This window comes from Glycine soja, chromosome 14, assembly GCF_004193775.1.
Source record: "Glycine soja cultivar W05 chromosome 14, ASM419377v2, whole genome shotgun sequence".
Lineage (NCBI taxonomy): Eukaryota > Viridiplantae > Streptophyta > Magnoliopsida > Fabales > Fabaceae > Glycine > Glycine soja.
In genome coordinates, this window is record NC_041015.1 from 42,461,508 (window position 1) to 42,486,226 (window position 24,719).

General features: G+C 32.5%; 1 protein-coding gene and 1 pseudogene across 1 annotated transcript; one reads left to right on the top strand and one right to left on the bottom strand.

Moving 5' to 3' along the window:
* Window positions 1-1,848: 1,848 nt before the first annotated feature.
* On the top strand, window positions 1,849-3,717 carry LOC114384072. Its single transcript, XM_028343751.1, has 5 exons — window positions 1,849-2,146; window positions 2,274-2,365; window positions 2,490-2,767; window positions 2,915-3,014; window positions 3,301-3,717. The coding sequence occupies exons 1-5, from the start codon at window positions 1,849-1,851 to the stop codon at window positions 3,715-3,717; spliced, it is 1,185 nt and encodes a 394-aa protein (XP_028199552.1).
* Window positions 3,718-7,354: 3,637 nt separating this feature from the next.
* Window positions 7,355-15,169, bottom strand: LOC114384073 (annotated as a pseudogene).
* Between the last annotated feature and the right edge of the window lie 9,550 nt (window positions 15,170-24,719).

Consider the following 24,719-nt stretch of genomic DNA (forward strand, 5'->3'; position numbering starts at 1 on the left):
TTAAGATTTACAGAAAGTAAAACTCTTTGACAGAATCGAAATGCTGGAAGTAACTCGACAAGAGAAAAGTAAAATGCAGAAATTAAAGGACCAGCGAGTTCATTCGACCGAATGAACCATTTAAAAGGAAGGAATTATAAAGTGAAACGTAAATTGCATTGCATTCGAAATGTAAAGTTTACAGAAACTTAAAATGGTTCACAATCATACATTTTTCCTTGCGTACTCGTTTCTCTCTGCGCTGGGTACTTTGAGTATATAAGGATTTGTAGAAATGATTTGCGACCTTGAAATCTGACTAAAAAACTACTATATATAGACATTCGAAAATAAAACTGCCCTAACGGTCGAACACTATCCTAATGCCAAGTGTCCTGCTACGTACACCTTGCATGCACATAACTGCTCCTTAGAATGGTTATCCATATCGCTCGAAGTCGAACTGATTTTGTGAAGTTTTGTCAGAAATTGCGCTAAGTCCAGAAATCTTGCTGCCTTGACTTCGATTCGACCATATGCCAGCTCGATTCGCCCAATGGTTCGAAGCCCTCTTTCTTGTCTTAGCCTTATACTTCGTAAATACTTCCTCGAACCTGTGAATCCCTTTCAATAGATTCTTCTTTCTTTTCGATTCGAACATAATCTGGCAAAATTCGTATTTAGAGCATATTTTTAGCTCATCAAAAATATGGGCTAACAGCTCCATACCAAGATGATGAGCTTGTAGGACTTCAAGAAGTGTTAGAAGTTGACCCTGATGTCATTAATGAATCTCTTGCAGATGTTGATGGAGGTGGAGAAGAGATAGATGCAGATTTACTCAAATAACTAGACTTGATTGAACCAGACGAGGATGAATGCATATTAAGTGAGAATGACATTGAGAGTGATTTTGATGATACAGATACTTCTTAGGTAATTCATACATTAAAGTTGATTGCATGTCTTATGTTCATTGTGTATATGTGTATGTGTGTGTATTTTTACATTTGTATGACTGTGGTTTGTAATAATTATTACTTTTACTCTTGTAGCGAATATGAAAGAGAAGATAAGTGACCTATTTTGGTGTAGAAAATATTTTTATGTGAGTTTTCATTAACAAGTTGGATTTATTTGTTTACTAAAGTGTATTGCTTGTGGTACTTCACTTTTTATGTATTTGTTTTTAAATATATTGCATGCCTTATGTTCATTGTGTGTGTGTGTGTGTGTGTGTATATATATATATATATATATTTACATTTGTATGACTATGATTTGTAATAATTATTACTTTTACTCTTGTAGTAAATATGAAAGAGAAAATAACTGGTCTATTTTGGTGTAGAAAACTTGTTTATGTAAGTTTTCATTAACAAGTTGGATATATTTGTTTACTAAAGTGTATTGTTTGTGGTACTTCATTTTTTATTTGTTTGTTCTTAAATATCATATATGTGTGTGTGTGTGTGTGTGTGTGTGTGTGTGTGTGTGTGTGTGTGTGTGTGTGTGTGTGTGTGTGTGTGTGTGTGTGTGTGTGTGTGTGTGTGTGTGTGTGTGTGTGTGTGTGTGTGTGTGTGTGTGTGTGTGTGTGTGTGTGTGTGTGTGTGTGTGTGTGTGTGTGTGTGTGTGTGTGTGTGTGTGTGTGTGTGTGTGTGTGTGTGTGTGTGTGTGTGTGTGTGTGTGTGTGTGTGTGTGTGTGTGTGTGTGTGTGTGTGTGTGTGTGTGTGTGTGTGTGTGTGTGTGTGTGTGTGTGTGTGTGTGTGTGTGTGTGTGTGTGTGTGTGTGTGTGTGTGTGTGTGTGTGTGTGTGTGTGTGTGTGTGTGTGTGTGTGTGTGTGTGTCTACATGTGTAGCAAAATCAAACATGCAGATGGTAGACAAAGGTAGAGGTGGTGGTTGTAGAACATTTAATCGTGGTAGAAGACGTGGTCTTAGTTTGGGAGCTCCAATTACCACCAACCCTTCCACCTCATCCATTCACGTATCAACCTCAGAGTCAATGATTCATGTCATTGCACCGACTCCAAACACACTTCCTACAGCTCAAGACCAACCAAATCCTACCTTTGTAAGGGAGTCAATTCCCATTACCCCTGTTAGAGATGCTTCACCTTCAGCACCAGATGATTCTCTTACACTTGAGTACCCATCAGATCCAAATTGTGAACATATTATTGATTAGAGGCCTTTCATTTGTGCATATAATGGAGAGTAACTGCATTTTATTTAACTATTAATTTTTCTTAAAATGTTTTTTAAATGTGGTATTGGCAATGTCTTTGTACATAGGTTTCAACCAACATATGAGTGTTCTAATATCATATCAAATATCATTACTCATTACGGAAAAATTTGATGAACCAGCTGCAAGTTGGTTGAAGGTGTCAATTGACCTTCACGATAGGTAGTTTGGAGAGTTTAAGGTAACTTGAATTATGGTTTAATTTAAAATGTATTGTTTCTTGTATCATTTCTAAATTATTTCTTGTTTCCTATTTTATGCAGAAAGAGTATAGGTGGCACCCACAAGAAGAGAGAGCCATTAGAGCTATTTTTGAGACAAAAGGTTCATGCATTTTGAAAAGTGCAATGAACAAGATCAGAAATGGTCAAGATAAAGGAAAGTGGATAACAGACAATGTTCGAGCAGCCTTGGATGAACATTGGGGTTCTACAGATTTCCTAAACAAGAGCTCTACTGCCAAGGCGAATCGATCTATTGATAGAGGAGCCTTAGCATACTATGGTGAACCATATCTACTGCAACTCACTTTGAAAAGCTGGTAATTTCACTTTATATATATATATATATATATATATATATATATATATATATATATATATATATGTATATATGTATACCTCATTGATTTTCAATTCAATGTAATTAATTAAATGTATTACAGTTTTAACTTTTTAAATTTATGTAGTCAAAGGAGTTTCAAAGACCACCAACTACTTGGGAGGATGGAGAAAACTAAGAAATTGAAGTCGGGAAAATGGGTCAATGACAAGTCCCGCGAATTTGCTGTAAGTTGTTTTTTTCTAATCCTATCACTTTATTTGATATATAGTGACTGATATTATAAATGAACTCTTGCCTTTGGTTAATATCTCTTGAACTTATTTACACATCTTGATTTGTTTTTCTTTAGCTAGTGTTAAATGTTTGTGATTGACTAGTATAAACTTTGAAGCCTACTATAGTAGATTAAAGTCAATTTTTTTCTTGTATTAGTGGTGATTTTCTTGAATATTAATTCTTATATGTCTACACATTTAACAATTTATATTCATACCTCACTTTATATTGAAGGAGAAATATCAACATTGTCAATATGAAATCTTACAACATTCGACAGAGGAAGGAACATCTACACAGGATTCCCTTTACACTGCTACTTCTGTTAATGATAATGAAATATATCTGAATGTTGTTGGAGCTCCAAATTACAAGGGGAACATGTATGGGCTAGGTACTTTGAGCAAACAGTTTAGTTGTTCAAAATCAGCTCCATCTACTTCTATTGCTCCTGTGGAAGACCAAATAAAGGAAATGTGTGAGACAATTAATAAATTGAATGCTGAGCTTTTGGCAAAGGCAAATAAGGAGAAGACACTTGAGGAAAAGATGTTGCAGCTGATGGAGAATCATGACCACCAAAGTCAGGAGATGCGACAACAGATGCAAGAACAAAATGAGCAAATTCGTCAACAAAATGAGCAACTGTAGCGTATACTACAACACTTGCATATTCAGTCTATCATGCCAGCTCCTAGTCTATCAACTACCATAACAGATGGAACTGAGCACCATATTAATGATGCTCAGGTTGATCGTCCTCATGACATGGGAAATGATCATTGACTCTTGGTTATTGTTTATTTTAGTTTGATTATGTCACGTTAGTTATGAATTTGAACTTTATTAAACTTTTACATTGCATTTGATTAAACTTTGAATTTGCACTTTATCAATCTTTAAAATAGAACTTTGTTATTAGATATATTTACTCATTATGAATGTCCACTTTTATTTATAAGTTTGATTATACAATTTAATTAAAATTTATGTTTACAGTCGATAATTATTAAGCAGGTCAAAATGTAACAAATGGAAAAAGAAAACATACAACATATTTTCATTTAGCGACCAAATTTGTGATCGAAATGCATTTTTAATTAATTTTATATTTAAAAATTAAAAATTAAATAACGAATATGCATTTCTATTCTGAAATTAATGATTTACTGGCGACCGAATTAGTGACCGAACTATATATGTATTTTACTATAAATTTAGCCACTAAATTAGCGACTGAAAGTAATTTTAAAATTAATTATTCAATAACGACCGAAATAACTACCGAAAACCACTTTAATTTATTTTATATTTAAAATTTATTATTCGATCGTGACTGAAATAGTGACCGAATATTCTTTGTTTTCATTTTATATTTAAAATTTAATTATTTATTAGCGACCAAATTAGTGACTAACGATTCAGTTGCTGAATTGGTCAAGTGAAATAGCAACCAAATGTGCGGTGGCCGAATTTATTATTTTTGAGTGATTACATCGGTCGCTATTTAGCGACCAAAGAAAAATTCTATTATAAAAGACTTAGCGACTAGGGTTTTTGCGACGTGATTAGTTCGGTCACTATTTCGGTGGCTAACACTTTTAGCGACCAAATTTAACAATTCAGAGACGGAATATGTCGGTCGCTAAATCACAACCTTAAGTAGTGTTTTAGAGTTAAATTATCTTACTAAATAATTTTTTAGGTTAGCAGGATGAATGCAAACCCAACACAACTAACTCAAGTTGTTAGTGAAATGGCCAAGCATTCAACTATTTCTTTGTTAGATGACATGCTATAGACTGGTCACATGTTCATATCAGATTTATATTAGTCAACTCAAGTTTGCAAGTTAACTTCATATATTTGAACAACATTCATCTTTTTAAAAAAATTATTAATCAAAATTTTATGAACAGACCTGTTATGCTTCGATGTTGACAAAAATCATATTAATCGAGACAAAGAATATTTGATTTTGTGAATCATGCTCGAAATGCACTAAAAAGATTTCAAAAGTTGAGAATAAACTGGGTATTTAAAAAATTTAGTTTCTGTGATTATTTTTACAAATATCATAATGAAAAGAAATATAAATAAAACATTTTTAAATTATAATGCCTTTGTAGCTTCAAAATATAAAAGGTGAATTATCATTTTTTATGCATTTCAGTTTAGACTCAATGGAACAAGTTTGAGTTTATTATTTTTATACCATTTTCATGAATTTCAAGATATGCCATAAATTTTCATATTACCATTTCAATAAATTATGGCTTATATCAATAGAAAAATATATCTTATATTTGTTTCGTAGTTTGATGTTATCAATAGTTCTTTTATATCTTTAAAATTTACATCATATGCTCCCGAATGATGTGAGACAGAGGATTGAGAGCTTGGAGGTGCCAAGTCTGGATACTGGAAGGGATAATGTGCTTTGGAGGGAAACAAATGATGGTGAGTTTTCTGGTAGCTCAGCTTACTCGGTTAAGGCTTTCCCCACTAATTTTGCAAAAACCCCCTGTTCTAATGTATTTAGAGCGGGAGAGGCCCTGAAAGGTTGAAAAGCCTGTTATGGAGGATGGGAAAAGGTTGCCTCGTGACAAATCTTAGGAGGTGGGATATGGGTATTGCTGATGAGCCCTCTAGCCAAACTCACTCAGAGTCTATTCGTCATGCCATGCAGGATTGTTTTGCGGCTAAGTGTATTTGGGAAATGTTTGTTCCAGCGAGTAGCACACCTTTATCATAAATTATGACATCATTAACGCCAAAAAATAAAATAAAAATTAGTTTTTTAAAAATCTGAGGGACTAATAAAAATAACTTTTTTAAAGACAAAAAAGTAATTACTTAAATTTAAAGGATTAAAAATATATTTTTTAAAATATGACCGTGAAATGTCTTTTATAGTATATTCTTTTATTTATTTATTTAGATGACGTGAACTTGTTATTGTTAATAGATTATATATTGCGGAAACTTATATATAAAATTTATGATATACTTGGTTTTTACTTTTGAGTATACTTTGAATGTTAAAACCCTTTAAAGTGATATTTTATTCTTAAAATTCAGTGTTATAAAAACTATTTATTTTAGAGATAAATTAGGAAGAAAGGATAATGTCCCAAGACAAGAAAAACATTTGAGTTGAAAGTGCGCTTACAAAATTACTCAAGTTTATCTCATGTAAAAAAAAAAAAGAAGTGAAAGTTCAATATTTATTTATTATATATTTTATTTTCAAAAAAAAGCATTCTACTTTCTATTAAATCAACATAAATGAAAGGACATTTATCTCATTTTTATTTTGTTTTATTTATACAAAACTCAATTTCCGTTTTCTATTTCCCAGGATCGCCTTCTTCTTGTTGCCGTTGTGCAGGGACAACTTGTTTTCAGTGTTTTTTTAATTAATCACAAGAGGTATATATATATATATATATATATATATATATATATATATATATATATATATATATATATATATAAAAGAGAGGACACAAACGGGTGTCCTAACTGTTAGATTCTAATCTCTACAACCAAAGGCTATCTTCACCTTGTAACAACGTATAATCCAGCCAAGAGTGCAGAATAATGTCTCCTGCAACAGAGGCATGAAATAATTATCTACCATGTCTAAATAATTATCTGGCATAAAAAAATAATTGGAGAGGAGAATTTTATTAAAAATAATTAGTTAAATTTCTCGATAAACAGTATTAGAAATTACAAATTTGTGCAAGTCTCATTTTCACTTACGATTATAGACATTTTTTTAATAAATTTTAACTAATAATAAATAATATATTTAAAAAAATATGTCAGAGAGTACCCTCCGACCTCATAAATAAAAAAAACTAATGTACAATAGTTCAAAACTATTCCCAAAACACTTTTTACTCATTCAAGTTGTATTTTTAATATTCTTTTTATTCATAACATTATCAAGTTATAAAGACAGCTTAGGAAAAAAAGTTATTTATTAAATAATAAAATGAAAAAATATTAACTGTAGCCATAGATAGATTTGCTAGAAATTAATAAATAAAATAATGAATTAATAAACAACAAGACAAGCACGCCAACAGAAAGGGGGCGTCATAAGCAAAGCCAAAGAGGAGTTGAAGAAGTTGCCCTAGATTTGCTTCCCGCGCCACTCCGCATAGAATCCTCCCCTCGGTTCGCTTTCACGCCAGAAGGAACGTTGTTTCCCGCCACAAACACACCCTTTAAAAATCCCTTTCACCCATTTTTTCTTACACTCCATTCATTCATTCATTCATTCTCTTTCTTCACCCTTCTTGTCAAAACAACCAGTCATGACTATGAGCACAAGTCCACACCCAAACAGAAGCCCAAGATTGTTCCACAAGTACCTCAAACCAGGAGCACTGGCCAAACTCAGAGACTCCAAAATCACATCATCCAGACACATAAACAATCGAATAACAACACAAACTTCTCTTTCTCAACTCTTATTATCACCCTCTTCTTCCCCTATCCAACAGAATCAGCCACTGAACCAAGATATTGGGGTTCCGTGCTTCACTCCCCCGATCTATCTCAATCGCCCCCATTGTCTCGTCCGGAAAAAGCTCTTTGCGGTAACTCCCAGCTTTACCCACACCGATTCATACCAGTTCTAGGTTCAAACAGTTACGGTTATTGTTGTAAACTCTCGTACCTGTCTTCGGTTCCTACGGATAATAATAAATAAATAAAAACAATTACAGTTATTGCGATCTGCGATCTGAGATCTGAATCCCGGGGACCAAACATATGAAACAGATTTGATGTAATTGTAATTCATATGTAATTTTTTTTTTGCCTCCAACATAATAAATGAAGGATATATACATCAACAATGGTTTATTTCAGTTTTCAATTTCTTATGCCTTCGTGTTAGTTCTGTTTGTGTATGTACGTAGTAATAATAATGTGTATGCTTAATTATAAGTAATTGAATAGTAGATCCACGAGTGCTGAAGATCGATCGATGTTTCGTGAATTGGGTTGGGAGGGACCGAATCGGGAAATGATCCATGTTTGGAATTGTGATTTACAGCGCGACGTGAGAACTTGGCCATAATTAATGCATTTATTGTGCTCAAGAACTCGAATCTGTTGTTTATTTCATTGTGGGAGAAACCTAAGGAAGAAACACTGAAATAATTGTGAATTGAGTTCCTTGGATTTTCTTTAATGGAAATGGAACGATGGGGTTTTGTTTTTTTGTTAAATTCTGGTCTGGGAGAAGGAAACGGTGCATATCCTTAAAATGTGCATCACAGTCCCTAACCAAATCAGAGTAAATGGATTATACACTAACGAATTGATCCAATATTCATGGTCTTGGTTGAAGGCAAGAATGGTTAATTTCAAAGCCTCCTTTTGTGAGTGGTACACTAATCCAATTCTCTGTTTAGGCACATTTTGATCTTATGTTCTGATATTGGGTTCTGTACACCTTCTAATACAACTGTTGGGTAATTTTAGAGGGTCGGGGCGGGGTTGATGTTTTTTTCATCGGCAAATAGATGTCAATATGGTTAGATTTTGCTAGCGTTTCGAACCCGTGATCTTTCTTTTTTTTCTCTTTATCATTAGACCAACCTTATATTTACTTGGGGGTTTATGTTGTATAAGCCTAAAAGGTTTTGGATGGGGTAGGCATTAACATTTTTAGGGGTTGTTGGGCTGATTTTCACTTTTTTTTTCAATGCTGGTATCCTAGCAACCAGTGTTTATTTATGTTTCGATTGGCACCCCTAGTGCCCTATAATAAAAATTTGTTGGCTGAAAAAAAATAAAAACAAATTGATAGAGAGGTAATAACATGATAAACCTTACTCAAATTTCCCGCTCTTTATTCTATGCAATTTTTATTCTTCTTCTAACATTTTTTAACACTCTGGTGATCTTTCATACTTCATGTTTCTTGTCTTTGCAACAATCTCTGGTGATCTATATCAAACATATGCAAATTCATTAAGGTGGTTTTCTGCTTCCCCTTTCTTTTTGTCTCTTCTTTAATTTGGTATTCTTACTGTGGTTCTGTGTAGTCGTGCCGGTGAGTTTGGATTTGATATTATATATTGTTAATACTAACATCTAACTATGATAACAATATCACTTTAGTATATTTTAGCTGTATATTCTATGTCTTATGATGATCTTGAACCATCACACTGCGAATAGCCTTGGTTGTCATTGAAGAGAGTGTTCTGTTTTGAATGAAATGTTGAAACATGTATTAAAGCAACATAAATTGGATATTAAATCCATGGCACAAAATGTATTCTACATCAAATTCAATATCTCACAAGAAAAAAATTATGAAAACCAGACAAGTCCGAAGCATTGTATTCAAGTTAATATCAATTAACAATATGATATGTTCAGTATGAATAACCATGCTTTTAGCTCCTGCATCATGGACAACTCTACATATAGAAAGCATCGGTGATTGTTCACATGGGACATTAAACTTGATTGAGTTACATGCAAGCCCTATGATTCCAACTGGGATTTGCTTGTTCTTCTATATATTAGCAGGCAACCAAAATGAAGTTCCTCCAAGATTCTTCAAATAAGAGGTTCTGGATCTTTGTGCTGGACACTTTTCTTCTTACAATTAGATTTTCTTTGAATGTTATTCCGTTAATAGAATGGAACAAGTGAAGATCAACATATAGAGAAGGGAAGTTTCAGCTTTCATTTAAAGAACATTGACATAAATTTAGGTATAACAGTATAAAATTAACAGTGAAGATCTTCCTGTAACAAGCATTGATTGTTGGTACAGGAGGAAGATTGATAATAAAGCAGAACACAACTTCATTACCTTGTTTTGGAGATAAATTATAAATCAATGAAACCAAACTATTGTAATTAACTCATTATAATTTATCCCAGTTGGGTCTTCCTTGGGAATACGAATGAGCACCAGGCACAGTTTGTGTTATTAGTCTTGCATGAGAATTAATAATGATTAAAGATCTATTAGAAAACTCCTTTGACACCTCTATTGGACTCTTGATAGCTCCTATTAATAAGAACAATAAATAAATTACTATTTTTCTGAACTGGTCAGTCCCTCTTTTCAAACAAATTTTGGAGGAACTACAAACTGATACTGTCAAAACATGATTTACCTTTGTGCCCCCCTTGCACTTGTTACCTCTCAAATCTATTTGTCCAAACAGGAACACATTATATTAAGATTCCAGCAAAGAATGAGACACATTGTAATCAAAGCATAGACATATGCTCTGCAAGGTTCTTGCTTTCTCTTGTTGCATTGAACTTTGCAGCAAAAGAAGAAACAATACTCAGACAGTCCAATCTGACCAAACTGTATTCTTGCTACAGCAGTATCACAATCTCTAGTGTTGATCTGCATCATACAAGAAATTCTGATCATGTCATCCCAAATGTGATGCATATCCTCTTCAATAAGAATAAACAAGTATGGGGCAAGAATCAAGATATAGTATTGTATTCAACATAAGTAGATAGAAACTGAAAGGGAAATCCTATTTCCCAATATAAGTAAATCTCATTCTCAAATATAACTCTGATCCTATAATTACTAGAGATTTCAAAAGGCAGCCAAAAGGTGAGGGGAGAGAAATTTTAGAAACTTATTGCTTTATTCTCACCAGCAAGTGCAACCATAACACTAGCAGCAGATTTATTGCCAGCTAGAGTCCCAAATGGAATCCACTTCAACAATCCTGTTCTTCCTGATCCAGATCCATTGAACCATACTAAAAACCATCTAATCCACACCTCTAGAGGTCCTACCATGCAAGAAAACCATAACTGAGCATCATTGACACCATGCAAGCAAACCATAACTGAGCATCACCGCCACCATGCTTGAACTTAGCTGTTACCAAAGTTGCACTGAATTCCCATAATAAGCCTAACAGCAGCAAGAGCACAACCATAACTGCCAAGCGCCAGCTACATCTGTCCATATTCCAAAAGCTTTCACTTCATGCTCTTGTATTAATCTTGGTGAGAAGCCTCCTGAAACCGTTGGCTGTCTTGACCCCAAATATAATGGAAAAGGCAACAAGACACAAGCCTGAAATCATTTGATAAGTCATATCAATTGAACCATGGTGAGATAAGAAAAAAAAAAGAGAAAAGCTATTGAACTTATCCACTTGGGATATATTTAGACACAATGCAACAAAATGAATATGGAAAAAGCTTTGAATTAGACATATACATGTAAAATAGTATTATCCAATGCACTTATTTACTTGTTAGAAAACCAAGTACAGAGAAGAGCCAGTATCCAAAAATGCAGAGGTCCACCATTTTCTGATTCCAACCGCTAAATGTTGTAAGACTCCTAAGTAACCAGTTGTTATTGCAATGGCTAGATGCTCAGACACATGAGATATGGATGCTTTGAGTATTTTAAAGAAATGCTTAAACTTAAAGTGAAAATGTGTAACTGCCTAGATTAATGACTTAAAACGGAAGCTCAGAACCAGTTATATGAACCACCCCATGAACTCTTTAAAATCAGAATAATTCATACACAACCTTATCTCCATCTTAACAGAATTTTTCTCTTTTGATAGAAATGCAATATTTACGGATAATTTAGCACACATTTTACTCCTAAGAATTCTATCACGGTAATATGACTGCATGTTATGTTTGCCACTGATCTAAACATTCTAGAACTCACCATTCGGTGCTTAATTGAGTGATAATATCACTAGAATTGGTCATTATTGCATCTTATTGGCATTTGACACCATGGATCTATTCTTCTGTTCATCCCTAGCAAAAGACTACAAATTAAAGTTATATGGCATCTCTTTGGAGCTATATTCTTTGTCACAAAATTTTGAACCTACTAGTACGTATACCAAGGCAGAACATTAATTTAGATACAAGGAAGGACGAACCAAGTTAGAAGTAAGGTCAAGGTAAAGAATAGTTTTGTCACTTGTAACACTGGCAACCCCTGGGCCAAATAACTTTTGCTAAGACCTGCATTAGTTGACAAGTAGTGTATTACAATCTAGCTGATAGCAGCTGATCCTAACATGAAATTTGACAATAAAGATATCATAGAGCTAATTGTAGATAAATAGTTTTAACTAACTAACAATTACAAGGAGAAAAGGCATGGATAAAGTCAAAAGTAAATATATTAATCCATTCTACTCCTAGTACAGTGCAGTTAAACATTGTATTCCTAACATTTCCCCGCAGCTTTCCTTGACTTGACAATGAAATGCAGGTGGTAATAATATCCCAAAGTATCATTCCATCTTTGTTGAAAAGAAGCAAATATCAATGGCATAAGATGGCGTCAACTTTAATCAAGCATATATTATTAACCAATCATAGATTCCTAAGTGCATTTTATGATTTTCACTCCTTTAGATTCAGTCAGGGCAGCTATCTACATACAATATTGCAACTTAGAAAGTATCGCTTCTAAATATGCTAATAAATCGTCATTTTAGTTTAAGCCATGTCAATATCAAGTATCAACTATTACTTCAAGAAGAAAACCCTTGATCTGCTTGTCAAAAGCAACAAGACCTTTCAGTACTTAGGTGTTACTCAATAGTCAATTCTGAGAGATTGCATGAAATAAAAAATAAATGACATATTACTAAAAAAAACTATTTATCTAAAGGCAGAATAAGAAATAAATAACCCTTTTCGACATTTCTTAACAATATATCTCACGCCTCATACGTATATGGCACTTCATTCAAGAATATTATTGGTTTCCTTGAACAAAGTACAAACCATATAAATTGATTTATCAATTTGCAGCAATCAAGTCACTGAGCCTTTTTCTTTCCTTTTCTATAGTTGTTTATTACACCAACTTGGAAATGATAAATGAAGTATCCAATTGTGCAGACTGAAAAGGCATTAACTTCCTATAAATCTATATGGAGCAGCCAGAATGCAGGTGCGTTTGAGAATTCATGAAAAAATCCAGGTAAAAACTTGGTTTAATCTGAAGTTTATTACATGTCACATGCATAAGCAATTTCCTGAATGGTTTAGACTTTGTTTAATTTTATTGTGTCAAATTTCTCAAAAAAAAGTTCAACTACAAAATGCCCTTGATCGAACAATTATATACTGTTAGCAATTCACTAGAAGAATGCTAATGTTGATGCAATAAAAGGTTAGAATATTACCCTAAGAATTCCAAAAACTGATAGTTGAACCAGACTTGAAGCGTAGTGCAGTAAGGCAGTAACACAGGCAAACCTACCTTGTTCCTAAAAGTAGAAACAGAGCATAATTGTATGAACTAGCATTATATGAGCATGATGAAATTTAAACAATCTGAATTACCCACCACATATGATCAATTAACAAACACATTGACCATATAAAAAAATGTTGAAGAGAGCTTAGCTATAACATGCTTTGTGTCTCCAGAACCCCCTATGGCATCGGTTGGAAGAGGGGATGAGTTCAAGTGGAAAAGGCCTAACCACAGCTCCATTCTCCGACCTTTGGTTAAATGACAAGTTGAAACAGCTTCTCTCGCTGAACCAATGTCTCCAGCCTCTGAGACACTCTTAAGATAATCATTATCCACCTGAATGCTTATATGACTTACGAGCTCAATGAACACCTTCTGAGAGGAGAACCAACACGGCTCATGTGCTCCATGTGAATGCAAAGTGATTCATGCGATCACAGTTGCATAAATGCCTATAATCATGTTATCAATTTTTAATTTTAATAAAGAATTGTTATCTATTCTATTATCATATCTATTGTTTGGTTGAATTGTTAATTTGAGAAGTTCTGAATCAAAAATAGAAAATTATTGTTAACTTGATAGAGATTGTAACGATTTTTTCTCGTGAATATACTCTTCCTCTTGTTTTTTTTTCAATATACATTACTTTGTGTTTTGATTCACACTACATAAACGTGGTCAAAGAGATTCGACAGCTGCAAACTCTGAACGTGAATACACTATCTCTCCTTTCTGTTTTTTTTAATTTAAAATATTATAAAATATAAATATTATATTATATAATTTTTTTAATTGGTTTTAAAATTACTTATTTGTTAAATTAAATTTTATAATTTTTGTTTTTTATTTTTTTAAAGAAAATGATATTATTAAATATAATTATTTTTGTTTTATTATTTAATTTACTTAACATATTTTTTAGGTGAATATTTCTATTTAAAATCTGAATTTTCTAATATAATTATTTTTAATAAAATTATATTACTAAATATAATTAGTTTGTTTATGTCATTAGATTTAATTAAAAATGATAAGACTTTTTGTTTAACAATTTATTTATAGAAGAACATTATATTGCATTATCAATAAAATACTTAAACAATTACACTTAATGATGCAATCCTACCCCGCAAGGGCATTGGATAGAAGACTCCAAATAGATTGGGCCAGAGATGCAAGAGAAGACCCTAGGGTTCTCATGAGCCTTAGGGTAGATTTCGGGTCTATGGGCTAAGTATGAGCCCACTTATCTTTGTACATATTAGACTAGGATGTCATTATATTTGGTCCTTATATTTAAGGCTCCATAATGTAGGTAGGGTACCCAAGAAATATAGGATTTTTCAGCCCTTGTGTTTTAGGGCACCTAAACTAATTTTTGTATTAGGGGTAGTTTTGTAATTTCTCATGCATGTGGAGCCAAACTTTGGAGCCAAAACTAAGGAATTTGAAATTGAATTTGTGGAGCCAAACTTTGGAGCCAAAACTAAGGAAAAACTTAAGATGGAGATACGTTAGGACAATTGTTTCAGTTATGATCATGTTGCCAGCAAATTTCATATTTTTTTCTACTTTCCCATTCATTTTCTTCTTTGTCTTTGTCCATGTCAGTAGGAATGCGAGTTGAAACGAGACGACCCTTTGCGGTCCTCTTTCTCCTTGGATCAGGACCCCACTGATCTCGTTCATATTCTTGCCGCATTGATTTGTGTGGCACCAAAGGAGTTCTGGTAGACGTGCAAAAGGTGTTGTAAAGTGAATAGCATCGGCATTCGGCACATAGTTCATGGGATCAACATTGATAGATTTACAGGCAGCCATGACTTGAGAACACAGTAAGTGTTTAGCCTGATATTCACCATAATCACACTTTTGGGATTGTAATATTACTCTAAACCTTCCAGGAAGTCTGGGTGTTTGAAATTGGGATTGAGTCTCTATTATAATAAAAGTGTGATTGTGTATGTCGAATTCAATTATAATGTGTGTATTAGATTCTTGTTGATCGCTATTCATTGCATCAGAGACGACTTTAGAATATTGTGAGCCGAAGTTGATCATTGCCTGAGTTTGTCGACCTCTAATAACAAAAAGCTTTGCGATCTTGAAATACGTCTCCTCAACCAACGATGACACCGACAAATGTTTTTGTGTTTTTTAACATGGAATTAACAGACTCAGACAAATTGGTAGTCATATGTCCCCAACGTTTCCCCTTACAGAAGCATTGTACCCAATTTTGTTTGGGTAATTGATCAAACCATTCAGTTGCACTTGACTTATTCACACGGATATTTCCAAGATGTAACTAAAAAAACATCAACAACACATGAATTTAACTACAAAATTACATACAACGTAACTAAAAAATTGTACTCTAATTTTATCCAATTTTTTTATTTTTCTTTAAAAAAAATAAAAAACAAAATTATAAAATTTAATTTAATAAACAAGTAATTTTAAAAAAAATATAATATAATATTTATATTTAATAATATTTTAAATTAATAAAAATAAAAAGAAGAGAGAGAGAGAGAGTGTATTTATGTTCATTTAAGTTTGCAGTTGATCTCTTTAACCACGTTCATTTGTAAAGTGGTGTGAATCAAAACACAAAGTTCAAAGTAGTGTAGATTGGGAATTAAATTGCAAAGTGGTGTACATTGGATGGAAAAAAACAGGAAAGAGATAGTATATTCAAGGAAAAAAACCGATTGTAACAATGAAAAATAAGCCTTTTATAATTTTAATGCATATGTCGACGTCATCATTAAATTAACTTACTTGAAAATTCTTACTACTTAATATTATTTGAAAATATAATAATTTTCTTTAATTTGAGATTATCATAATAATTAATAAGTTATTTATTATATTTTAATTTCAGGTACACAATACTTAGGACACAAATTGAATGGGCAATGAATATTTTTAAATACTAATAGAATTAATAATAAATAAAAAAGAAATATATTAATTTTTAATAATAAATTTAAACTCTATGATATAATTAAGACATTGATTATCATAATTAGTTATCATAATTCAATAGTCATATGATTATTTGAACAAATCACGAAGTTTTTAAAATAAAAAATAATATTATTTTAAATTAAATTTTTCTTCTAAAAAATCTAAATTCATATATCTTTAATACTATATAAATATAAGCCTATATCTAAGAATAAACTACATCAAACACAATCTAAAAAAGATCAACAAGAGTTTGGTTGAAAAAAGAATTTAGTTGAAAAATGTCTGCTCTCCACTTATCATAAGATTAATAATAAAGATTTATCTTATTATGAATATGCATAGATTCTTCGCACAAACAAAGAAAAATTTTGTTAATAAAAAACACATATCTGAGCATACAATTCTAAATTTATTTATCTATGTATTTATTTATCTATTTAATCTGTTTTGAAAGCAAAATAAAATCCATTTTCCTTCCAAGGGTAAGAAAACTCTAATATGATTATCATCAATCAATCACCTGTTTCTGTCTTATCACCTAGAATAAAATTAAAAATTATTTGACAATTACGATGACTGATAGTCAACTAATCCACTTTGAGAAAACTATTCATCAAGATTTGATGATTCACATACTAATTAATCATCCCATTAAAAACTCATAATGTCAAAATAATCACGTTATTATTCCCTCAAATTCGAATAACTATTTTTTAATCCTTAAAATAATTATTCTTATTAATCTCTTAATTTTTTTTAAATTATTTGTAATCTCTTTTTCATTAGGTTAATAGTGTCATAATTTGTTTCAATTTTTTACGGTTAAAATTTATTTTTTATAAATATATAATTTCTAACAATTTAAAATCACTAGAATATATAAAGATCACAATTTTGTGGAATTGTGATTTCGTAAAATTTTTTTGTTTTTGATAGTTTTAAACCAACAGTAGTTTTTTAAAAAGTTAAACAAGTGCATTGTCGAACGTGAATTGTGACATCAAGGATAAATTATACAATATACTTAAAACTTATGATTTACCAGCAGCAGTATTAACTATGAGTATCTTAGTCATTACTCTAAAATAGTATTACTACTTAATTATGGGAATACTTTTTAAAGTCATTACTCTAAAAAAAAGTATTATTTTTTCATAAGTGATGATTAGTATTACAAAGATTACCATTAAATAAAAGAATATTTTCCTCAAGTGATTTCATTCACTGACTTGAAATATATATAATATACCCGGCATAATCTTAGGAAACTAGAAAAATCGAAAACTAATAATATAAGGCATATATTTCGGAAACTAATTATATGTTTAACAAACTAAATATACGCTTACCTATAATAAAATATATTCACATATATCTTAACACACCCTCGCAGTCGATGTGAAAGCAATGCTTTCCAAGATTATTTTGATGATACCAAAGAATCAAGAGTTAAGCAAGTTCCAAAGAATCAAGAGTCAAAAAGTTTCAAGAATCAAGTTTCAAAGAATCAAGATTAAAGAATAATCAAGTTTCAAGATTCAATCAAGTTTCAAGAATCAAGATTCAAGAATAATCAAGATCAAGATTCAAGAATCAAGAGAAGACTCAATCAAGATAAGTACTAAAAAAGTTTTTCAAAACATTGAATAGCACAAGAATTTTTCACAAAATCTTTTACCAAAGAATTTTACTCTCTGGTAATCGATTACTAGAAGGTAGTAATCGATTACTAGTAGTCAGCATTGTTTTCAAAACTGATTTAAAAAGATGTAATCGATTACCATAATCATGTAATCAATTATCAATGTTTTAAAACGTTAGATTTCAAATTTCAAGAGTCACAACTAGTGATAAAACATTTTCAAATCATTTTAAACTTGTGTAATCGATTACACAATACTTATAATCGATTACCAGAGTTTATAAACGTTTTGATTTTCAAAATTTAAACATGAAGAGTCACATTTGTTGATGTGTAATCGATTACACCTTGATGGTAATCGATTACCAGTGACTGATTTTGAAAAAATAAATTTTCGCAAGCTAAATATTCTTAAAAGAGTCATAATTTTGAAAAAATAAATTTCCTCAAGTTAAGAATATTTTTCTCAAGTGATTTCATTTACTGACTAGTTTTCAAAAGAATCATAATTTTTAAAAGGTGACTAGTTTTAAAGAAATTGCCAAGAGTCATAAACTTTAACTTGAGTCATCAAATGATTATAAATATGTGACCATGGCATGAATTTTAAAACAAGTTTTTTACAGAAATTTCTGATTCATTTCTCAACTTCTTTCTAAGAGTTTTTTGTTCAATACCTTCTCTTCCAAGAAAAGTTCATTGTTCAAAAATTTGTGTTATTCTTCTTCTTCATTCACTTCTCCCTTTGCCAAAAGAATAGAAGGACTAACTGCTTGAATTCTTTTGTGTCTCCCTTCTCTCTTTCCAAGAGAATTCAAAGGACTAACCGCCTGAGAATTCTTTTGATTCTTCCCTTCCCCTTAAACAAAAGATTTCAAAGGACTAACCGCCTGAGATATCTTTTGTTTCCCCTTACAAAGATTCAAAGGACTAATCGCCTGAGAATTCTTTGTCTTAACACAAGGGAGGGTACATCCCTTGTAGATCTTTGGCTTGTAAAGGATTTTACAAGGTTGAAAGAAATCTCAAGAACCGTTGATTGCTTGGGGACTGGATGTAGGCACGGGTTGTTGCCGAACCAGTATAAATTTTGTGTGTCTTCTTCTTCCCTACACTCTTTAATTTCTGCTGTGTACTTTTAATTGTTGCTTTACTTTTGGTTAAGTTATTGTTCTTTACTTTCTTAACTTAGTAGTAAAAGCCTTTTTGAATCTAGTAACATTAAGAAGGATAAATTTTAATTAGTCAAGGCACATTAATAATTAATTCACCCCCCCCCCTTCTTAATTATTCCAAGGCCACTTGATCCAACAAGTGGTATCAGAGTAGGTATCTTGAGAAAAGTTTTACAACTTCAAGATTCTTGGCCTCCTCAAATTCTCTATTTCCTAAAGGAAACTCCATCCATAGGCCACTTATCTTTAATGGTGAGGGTTACCACTATTGGAAAACCCGAATACAAATCTTTATTGAAGCCATAGATTTAAACATTTGGGAAGCAATAGAAATAGGACCTTACATACCCACCATAGTAGATGCAAGCACAAGCACAACAACAAAAAAACCTTGAGATAAATGGACTGAAGAGGATAGAAGAAGAATCCAATATAATCTTAAAGCCAAAAATATCATCACTTCTGCCCTAGGAATAGATGAATATTTTAGAGTGTCTAACTATTCCAATGCAAAAGAGATATGGGATACTCTCCAACTTACACATGAAGGAACCACTGATGTGAAAAGATCTAGAGTCAATACCCTTACACATGAATATGAATTATTTAGGATGAACCCTAATGAGAACATCCAAAGTATGCAGAAAAGATTCACACACATAGTCAATCATTTTGCCTCCTTAGGAAAAACCTTCCCTAATGAAGATTTAATTAATAAAGTTTTAAGATGCTTAAGTAGGGAATAGCAGCCCAATGGAACTGCCATTTCTGAAAGTAAAGATCTTTCCTCTATGTCTCTTGCCACTCTTTTTGGCAAACTGTAGGAACATGAAATGGAACTTCAACGTCTCAACCAAAATGAAGAGACCAATAAAAGGAAAAGAAGCATAGCACTCAAAGCCTCCTCCTCAATGCAAGAAGAAGAAGAAGAAGAAGAAGAAACTGATGATGAAGAGGACTTCTCACTCTTTGTGAAAAAGTTTCATAAATTCGTCAAAAATAGAAGAATGGAGAGAAGCCATAACTTCAACAATGGGAAGAGATCCCCAGAAGTTTCTCCTACACTTAAATGCTATAAGTGTAATCAACCCGGTCACATAAAGGCAAACTGCCCCTCAAATGAGTCATGGCCCGAGAAGAATGAGAAGAAAAGTTATAAAGAAAGAAGATCCAAGAAGGCATATATTGCTTGGGATGACAATGACTCATCCGATGGTTTGGAGAAAGAGATCAACCTTTTATCCAAGGACTATGAAAGTGATGAGAACATCTCTCAAGACGTTTAAGTAAGAAAAACAAAAGTCTGACTTCCATCTTTAAAGATCTAAGCACTTGAATCATGAAAAAGGTAACATCAAAACCATTATCTTTTAAAATTAAGTTGGTTGAAATTTCTCTTTTATTTAACTTGTTTATATGATGACTAACAAAATTTTATTTGTTTGTCTTGTTTGATTGCTATAATGAGTTTGTGCTCATATGTTTAGTTGAGTTATCTTCCTTTCTCAAAATATGAAGCTTATCATTAAAATAAATCTAAATGGTTGATGATGCCATGATCTATATCTTTAAATTGTTGTATGATTACTTGTATGATATGTTTAGAAGTATTTGATTGATTGCTCATGTTTTTTCAAAACCGTTTATATTAAATAATTTTTTTAATATATTAAAACTTTCTATGTTCATCTTGGTAAGTGTTGATTTTTTTATTGTTGTTTTAGAAGAAGTGTATGGTAATCGATTACCTTCTCATGTAATCGATTACAGGCAATTAGACTAAGTGTAATCGATTACAACATTTCTATAATTGATTACGTAATCAATTACAAATTCCTGTAATCAATTACAGAGCGTCTGTGTCTATAAATTCAAAATTTCAAAAATCGCGAGAACGCGATTTCTGCAGTGACTCAAACCCAAAATCCCTAAATCTTCAAAACTTGATTTCTCCCTCAATTCTCAACCAAATCACGTCCCACAAAGCCCAAAATTCATCATTTTTAATTCTCTTTCATCTCCACCGATTAAAACTTCCAAAAAAACCTCCAAATGGTAGAACCATCGAAGAAGCAAAAGGGGGTTGCGACTTCATCCTCACTCACTGGAACAGGAAGCCACAAAACATCCAAGGCACAAACATCTCAAATTCCTCCCTCCATATCATCTCCTACGTTGTTTTCCTCAGAAGAACAGCATATCCGGTACAATTCTCTTTTCTCTTCTCGTTCCATTATCTACCCTAAGTTCGTAGACTTAGTTTTCTTTGATGATGAAGTGTTTGATTGCTTTCAAGCATTTCAAAATTCTGGTTTAATTCAGTTTATCTCCATGAAACTTCCTTTTGACCCTGAATTGGTTAAACTTTTTATTCAAACTTGGAAATTCAAGAAGATTCCTTGATTTCCAAAGTTTATGGGATTAAGATGGTCATAAACCAGTCCCTTTTCTTTGATCTCACTCAATTATCAAGTGATAGTGTACCATTTGAGGGTTCACTTGATGATGAGTGGAAGTTTGATTTTTCTGTGTTTGATGCCCGCCGGATGGTTTGCACCAACCAAGCGGATATGACCGGAAGGCTTCTTGTCGGTTCATTGGCATTCGAATGCCACATCATGCACTACTTGATTGTGCGCATCCTACTCCCTAGATCTTCCAACCTTGCACAGGTTTCTGAGGAAGATTTGATAATCATGTGGGTTTTCTTAACCGGTCGTCAAATCGACTAGGCCCATCTTGTGAGATATCGCATGCATAAGGCATTGCGATCAAATGCTCCACTCCCATATCCCCATCTGATTACTTTGTTTCTACAACATTTTAATGTCCCTCTTGACTCTGAGCCCTTTGTCAAAGTCAAGAGATCCTTCTCTATAGGTGCCAATGTAGTCTCTTCCTTTGGTTACCTCAAAGAGAGGGATGGCTCTTGGGTAAAGAAGGATGCTCCATTACAGGCCATTGAAGACCGCTCTCCATCACCACATTCTCAGAGAGATGACTTTTCATCTCTTATGCACAACATTCTTGAAAGGTTTGATGGACTTCAAACCTATGTTGGTGAGAGGTTTGACTCTTTGGAACGTCAAGTGGACACACGATTCGAGGAGATGAACTCAAGGATTGCAAAGGTTGAAGAAGATGTCACCATCATTCGTGACTGCCTTGATTTACCTCCACCACCATCAGTTTAGACATTATTATTATTAGTATTTTGATTTCTAGCCGTGTATTTGGCTATATTATTATGACATTTGAACACTTAGTATTTCTTTTAATATTTTCTTAGTATGACTAAATATTTATGGGTTGTGATACATGACTATGTGGTTTGCATTTCAATTTCATTTTATTCATGTTTTGCTTTATGTATGGTTTAGAATCTTTTATGTTTGTTTTACAAATTATGCTTTGTGTATGTTTTAAATTATTTATGTTTTACGCACTTTGGCCTTTTTGATGTTGTCAAAGGGGGAGAGAAAATGGGTATTTTAGAAATCAAGATATTATATTTTTTCAAAGCTTTAAAATTAAGCATAAATTCAAAAAGAAAAGAAGAGAAAGGGATGAGTAAATGGTAGAACAAAACTTGTATGTACTCTCTTGATTTCAGGATTGTCATCATAAAAAAGGAGGAGATTGTGGAAGCAATGCCTTCCAAGATTATTTTGATGATGCGAAAGAATCAAGAGTTAAGCAAGTCCCAAAGAATCAGGAGTCAAAAAGTTTCAAGAATCAAGTTTCAAAGAATCAAGATTCAAGAATAATCAAGTTTCAAGATTCAATCAAGTTTCAAGAATCAAGATTCAAGAATAATCAAGATCAAGATTCAAGACTCGAGATTCAAGAATCAAGAGAAGACTCAATCAAGATAAGTACTAAAAAAGTTTTTCAAAACATTGAGTAGCATAAGAATTTTTCACAAAATCTTTTACCAAAGAGTTTTACTCTCTAGTAATCGATTACCAGTAGGTAGTAATCGATTACCAGTAGCCAACATTGTTTTCAAAACTAATTTACAAAGTTGTAATCGATTACCATAATCATGTAATTGATTACCAATGTTTTAAAACGTTAGATTTCAAATTTCAAGAGTCACAACTAGTGATAAAACATTTTCAAATCATTTTAAACTTGTGTAATTGATTACACAATACTTGTAATCGATTACCAGAGTTTCTAAACGTTTTGATTTTCAAAATTTAAATATGAAGAGTCACATATGTTGATGTGTAATCGATTACACCTTGATGGTAATCGATTACGAGTGACTGATTTCAAAAAATAAATTTCTAAAAGTCACAATTCTTAAAGTGACTTGTTTCTAAAGATATTTTCAAAAGTCACAACTTTTTAAGTGACTAGTTTTCAAAAGAGTCATAATTTTTAAAAGGTGACTAGTTTTAAAGAAATTGCCAAGAGTCACAAACTTTAACTTGAGTCATCAAATGATTATAAATATGTGACCATGGCATGAATTTTAAAACAAGTTTTTTTTTTTTACAGAAATTTCTGATTCATTTCTCAACTTCCTTCTACGAGTTTTTTGTTCAATACCTTCTCCTCCAAGAAAAGTTCATTGTTCAAAAACTTGTGCTATTATTCTTCTTCATTCACTTCTTCCTTTGCCAAAAGAATAGAAGGACTAACCGTCTGAATTCTTTTGTGTCTCCCTTCTCTCTTTCCAAGAGAATTCAAAGGACTAACCGCCTGAGATATCTTTTGTTTCCCCTTACAAAGATTCAAAGGACTAACCGCCTGAAAATTCTTTGTCTTAACACATTGGAGGGTATATCTTTTGTGGCACAAGTAGAGGGTACATGATCGAGGCCGTACCCGAATCAAATAAACATGAAAATGCAGTAACTAGGAAGTGATCCTAGGTCGTTTCCCAACGAGCAGTGACAAACCAAATGTTCATAATATACTTGCAGTAACAGTAACGATTGGGGGGGGGGTTTGGTTGTTTGGTAATTAAAGAGCAAAACAAGTAAACTGGAATACGAAACTACTAATATTAAAAATGGGTTGTTTCCTCTGATTCAGAAGCCATTCTCTTATCCTGGGTTATGGAGAATTCGTCCCTAACAGTCAACCACTTAATCCAACCCTATTTCAATTTACTAAGCGAAAATCAACTTAGGATTTTCAATACGTGATTAGGCACCACATACACCAGTTAGCCCTTCGTCCATTAAGCATGAACGCAAGTTAGGCTCAGAGGCAATTAATCGAACACGAAGCGTGCACTGATTAATATTCACGAAATTGGGATAACTTGTGAAGGGAAAACTGTCAGGAAACCACATTACAAGCGAAACCTCAAAGAGAGTTGGGCTTCGTCCTCAAAAGGAAACAACACTAGAAAATCTAGCCTTCCATGGATTCAAACAGAAAATGCAAATGAAACATGAAGCAGAAACGTAAATGAACAGAAACGTAAATGAACAGAAACGTAAATGAGACAGAAACGTAAATGAAAGTAGAAGAAGAAGCAAGAATGAACTCGTAATTAGAAGCAGAAAACGGAAATTTGCATTAAGAACGAAAACCGTAACAAGGGAACAGAAAAACGTGA

Bases quoted from the DNA above. Each gene is read 5' to 3' on its own strand.
- LOC114384072 (XM_028343751.1), top strand. From the start codon at position 1,849: ATGCAGATGGTAGACAAAGGTAGAGGTGGTGGTTGTAGAACATTTAAT. The intron at 2,147-2,273 runs GTGAACATATTA...CTTTGTACATAG, and splicing joins GTACCCATCAGATCCAAATT to GTTTCAACCAACATATGAGT. The intron at 2,768-2,914 runs GTAATTTCACTT...AAATTTATGTAG, and splicing joins CAACTCACTTTGAAAAGCTG to TCAAAGGAGTTTCAAAGACC.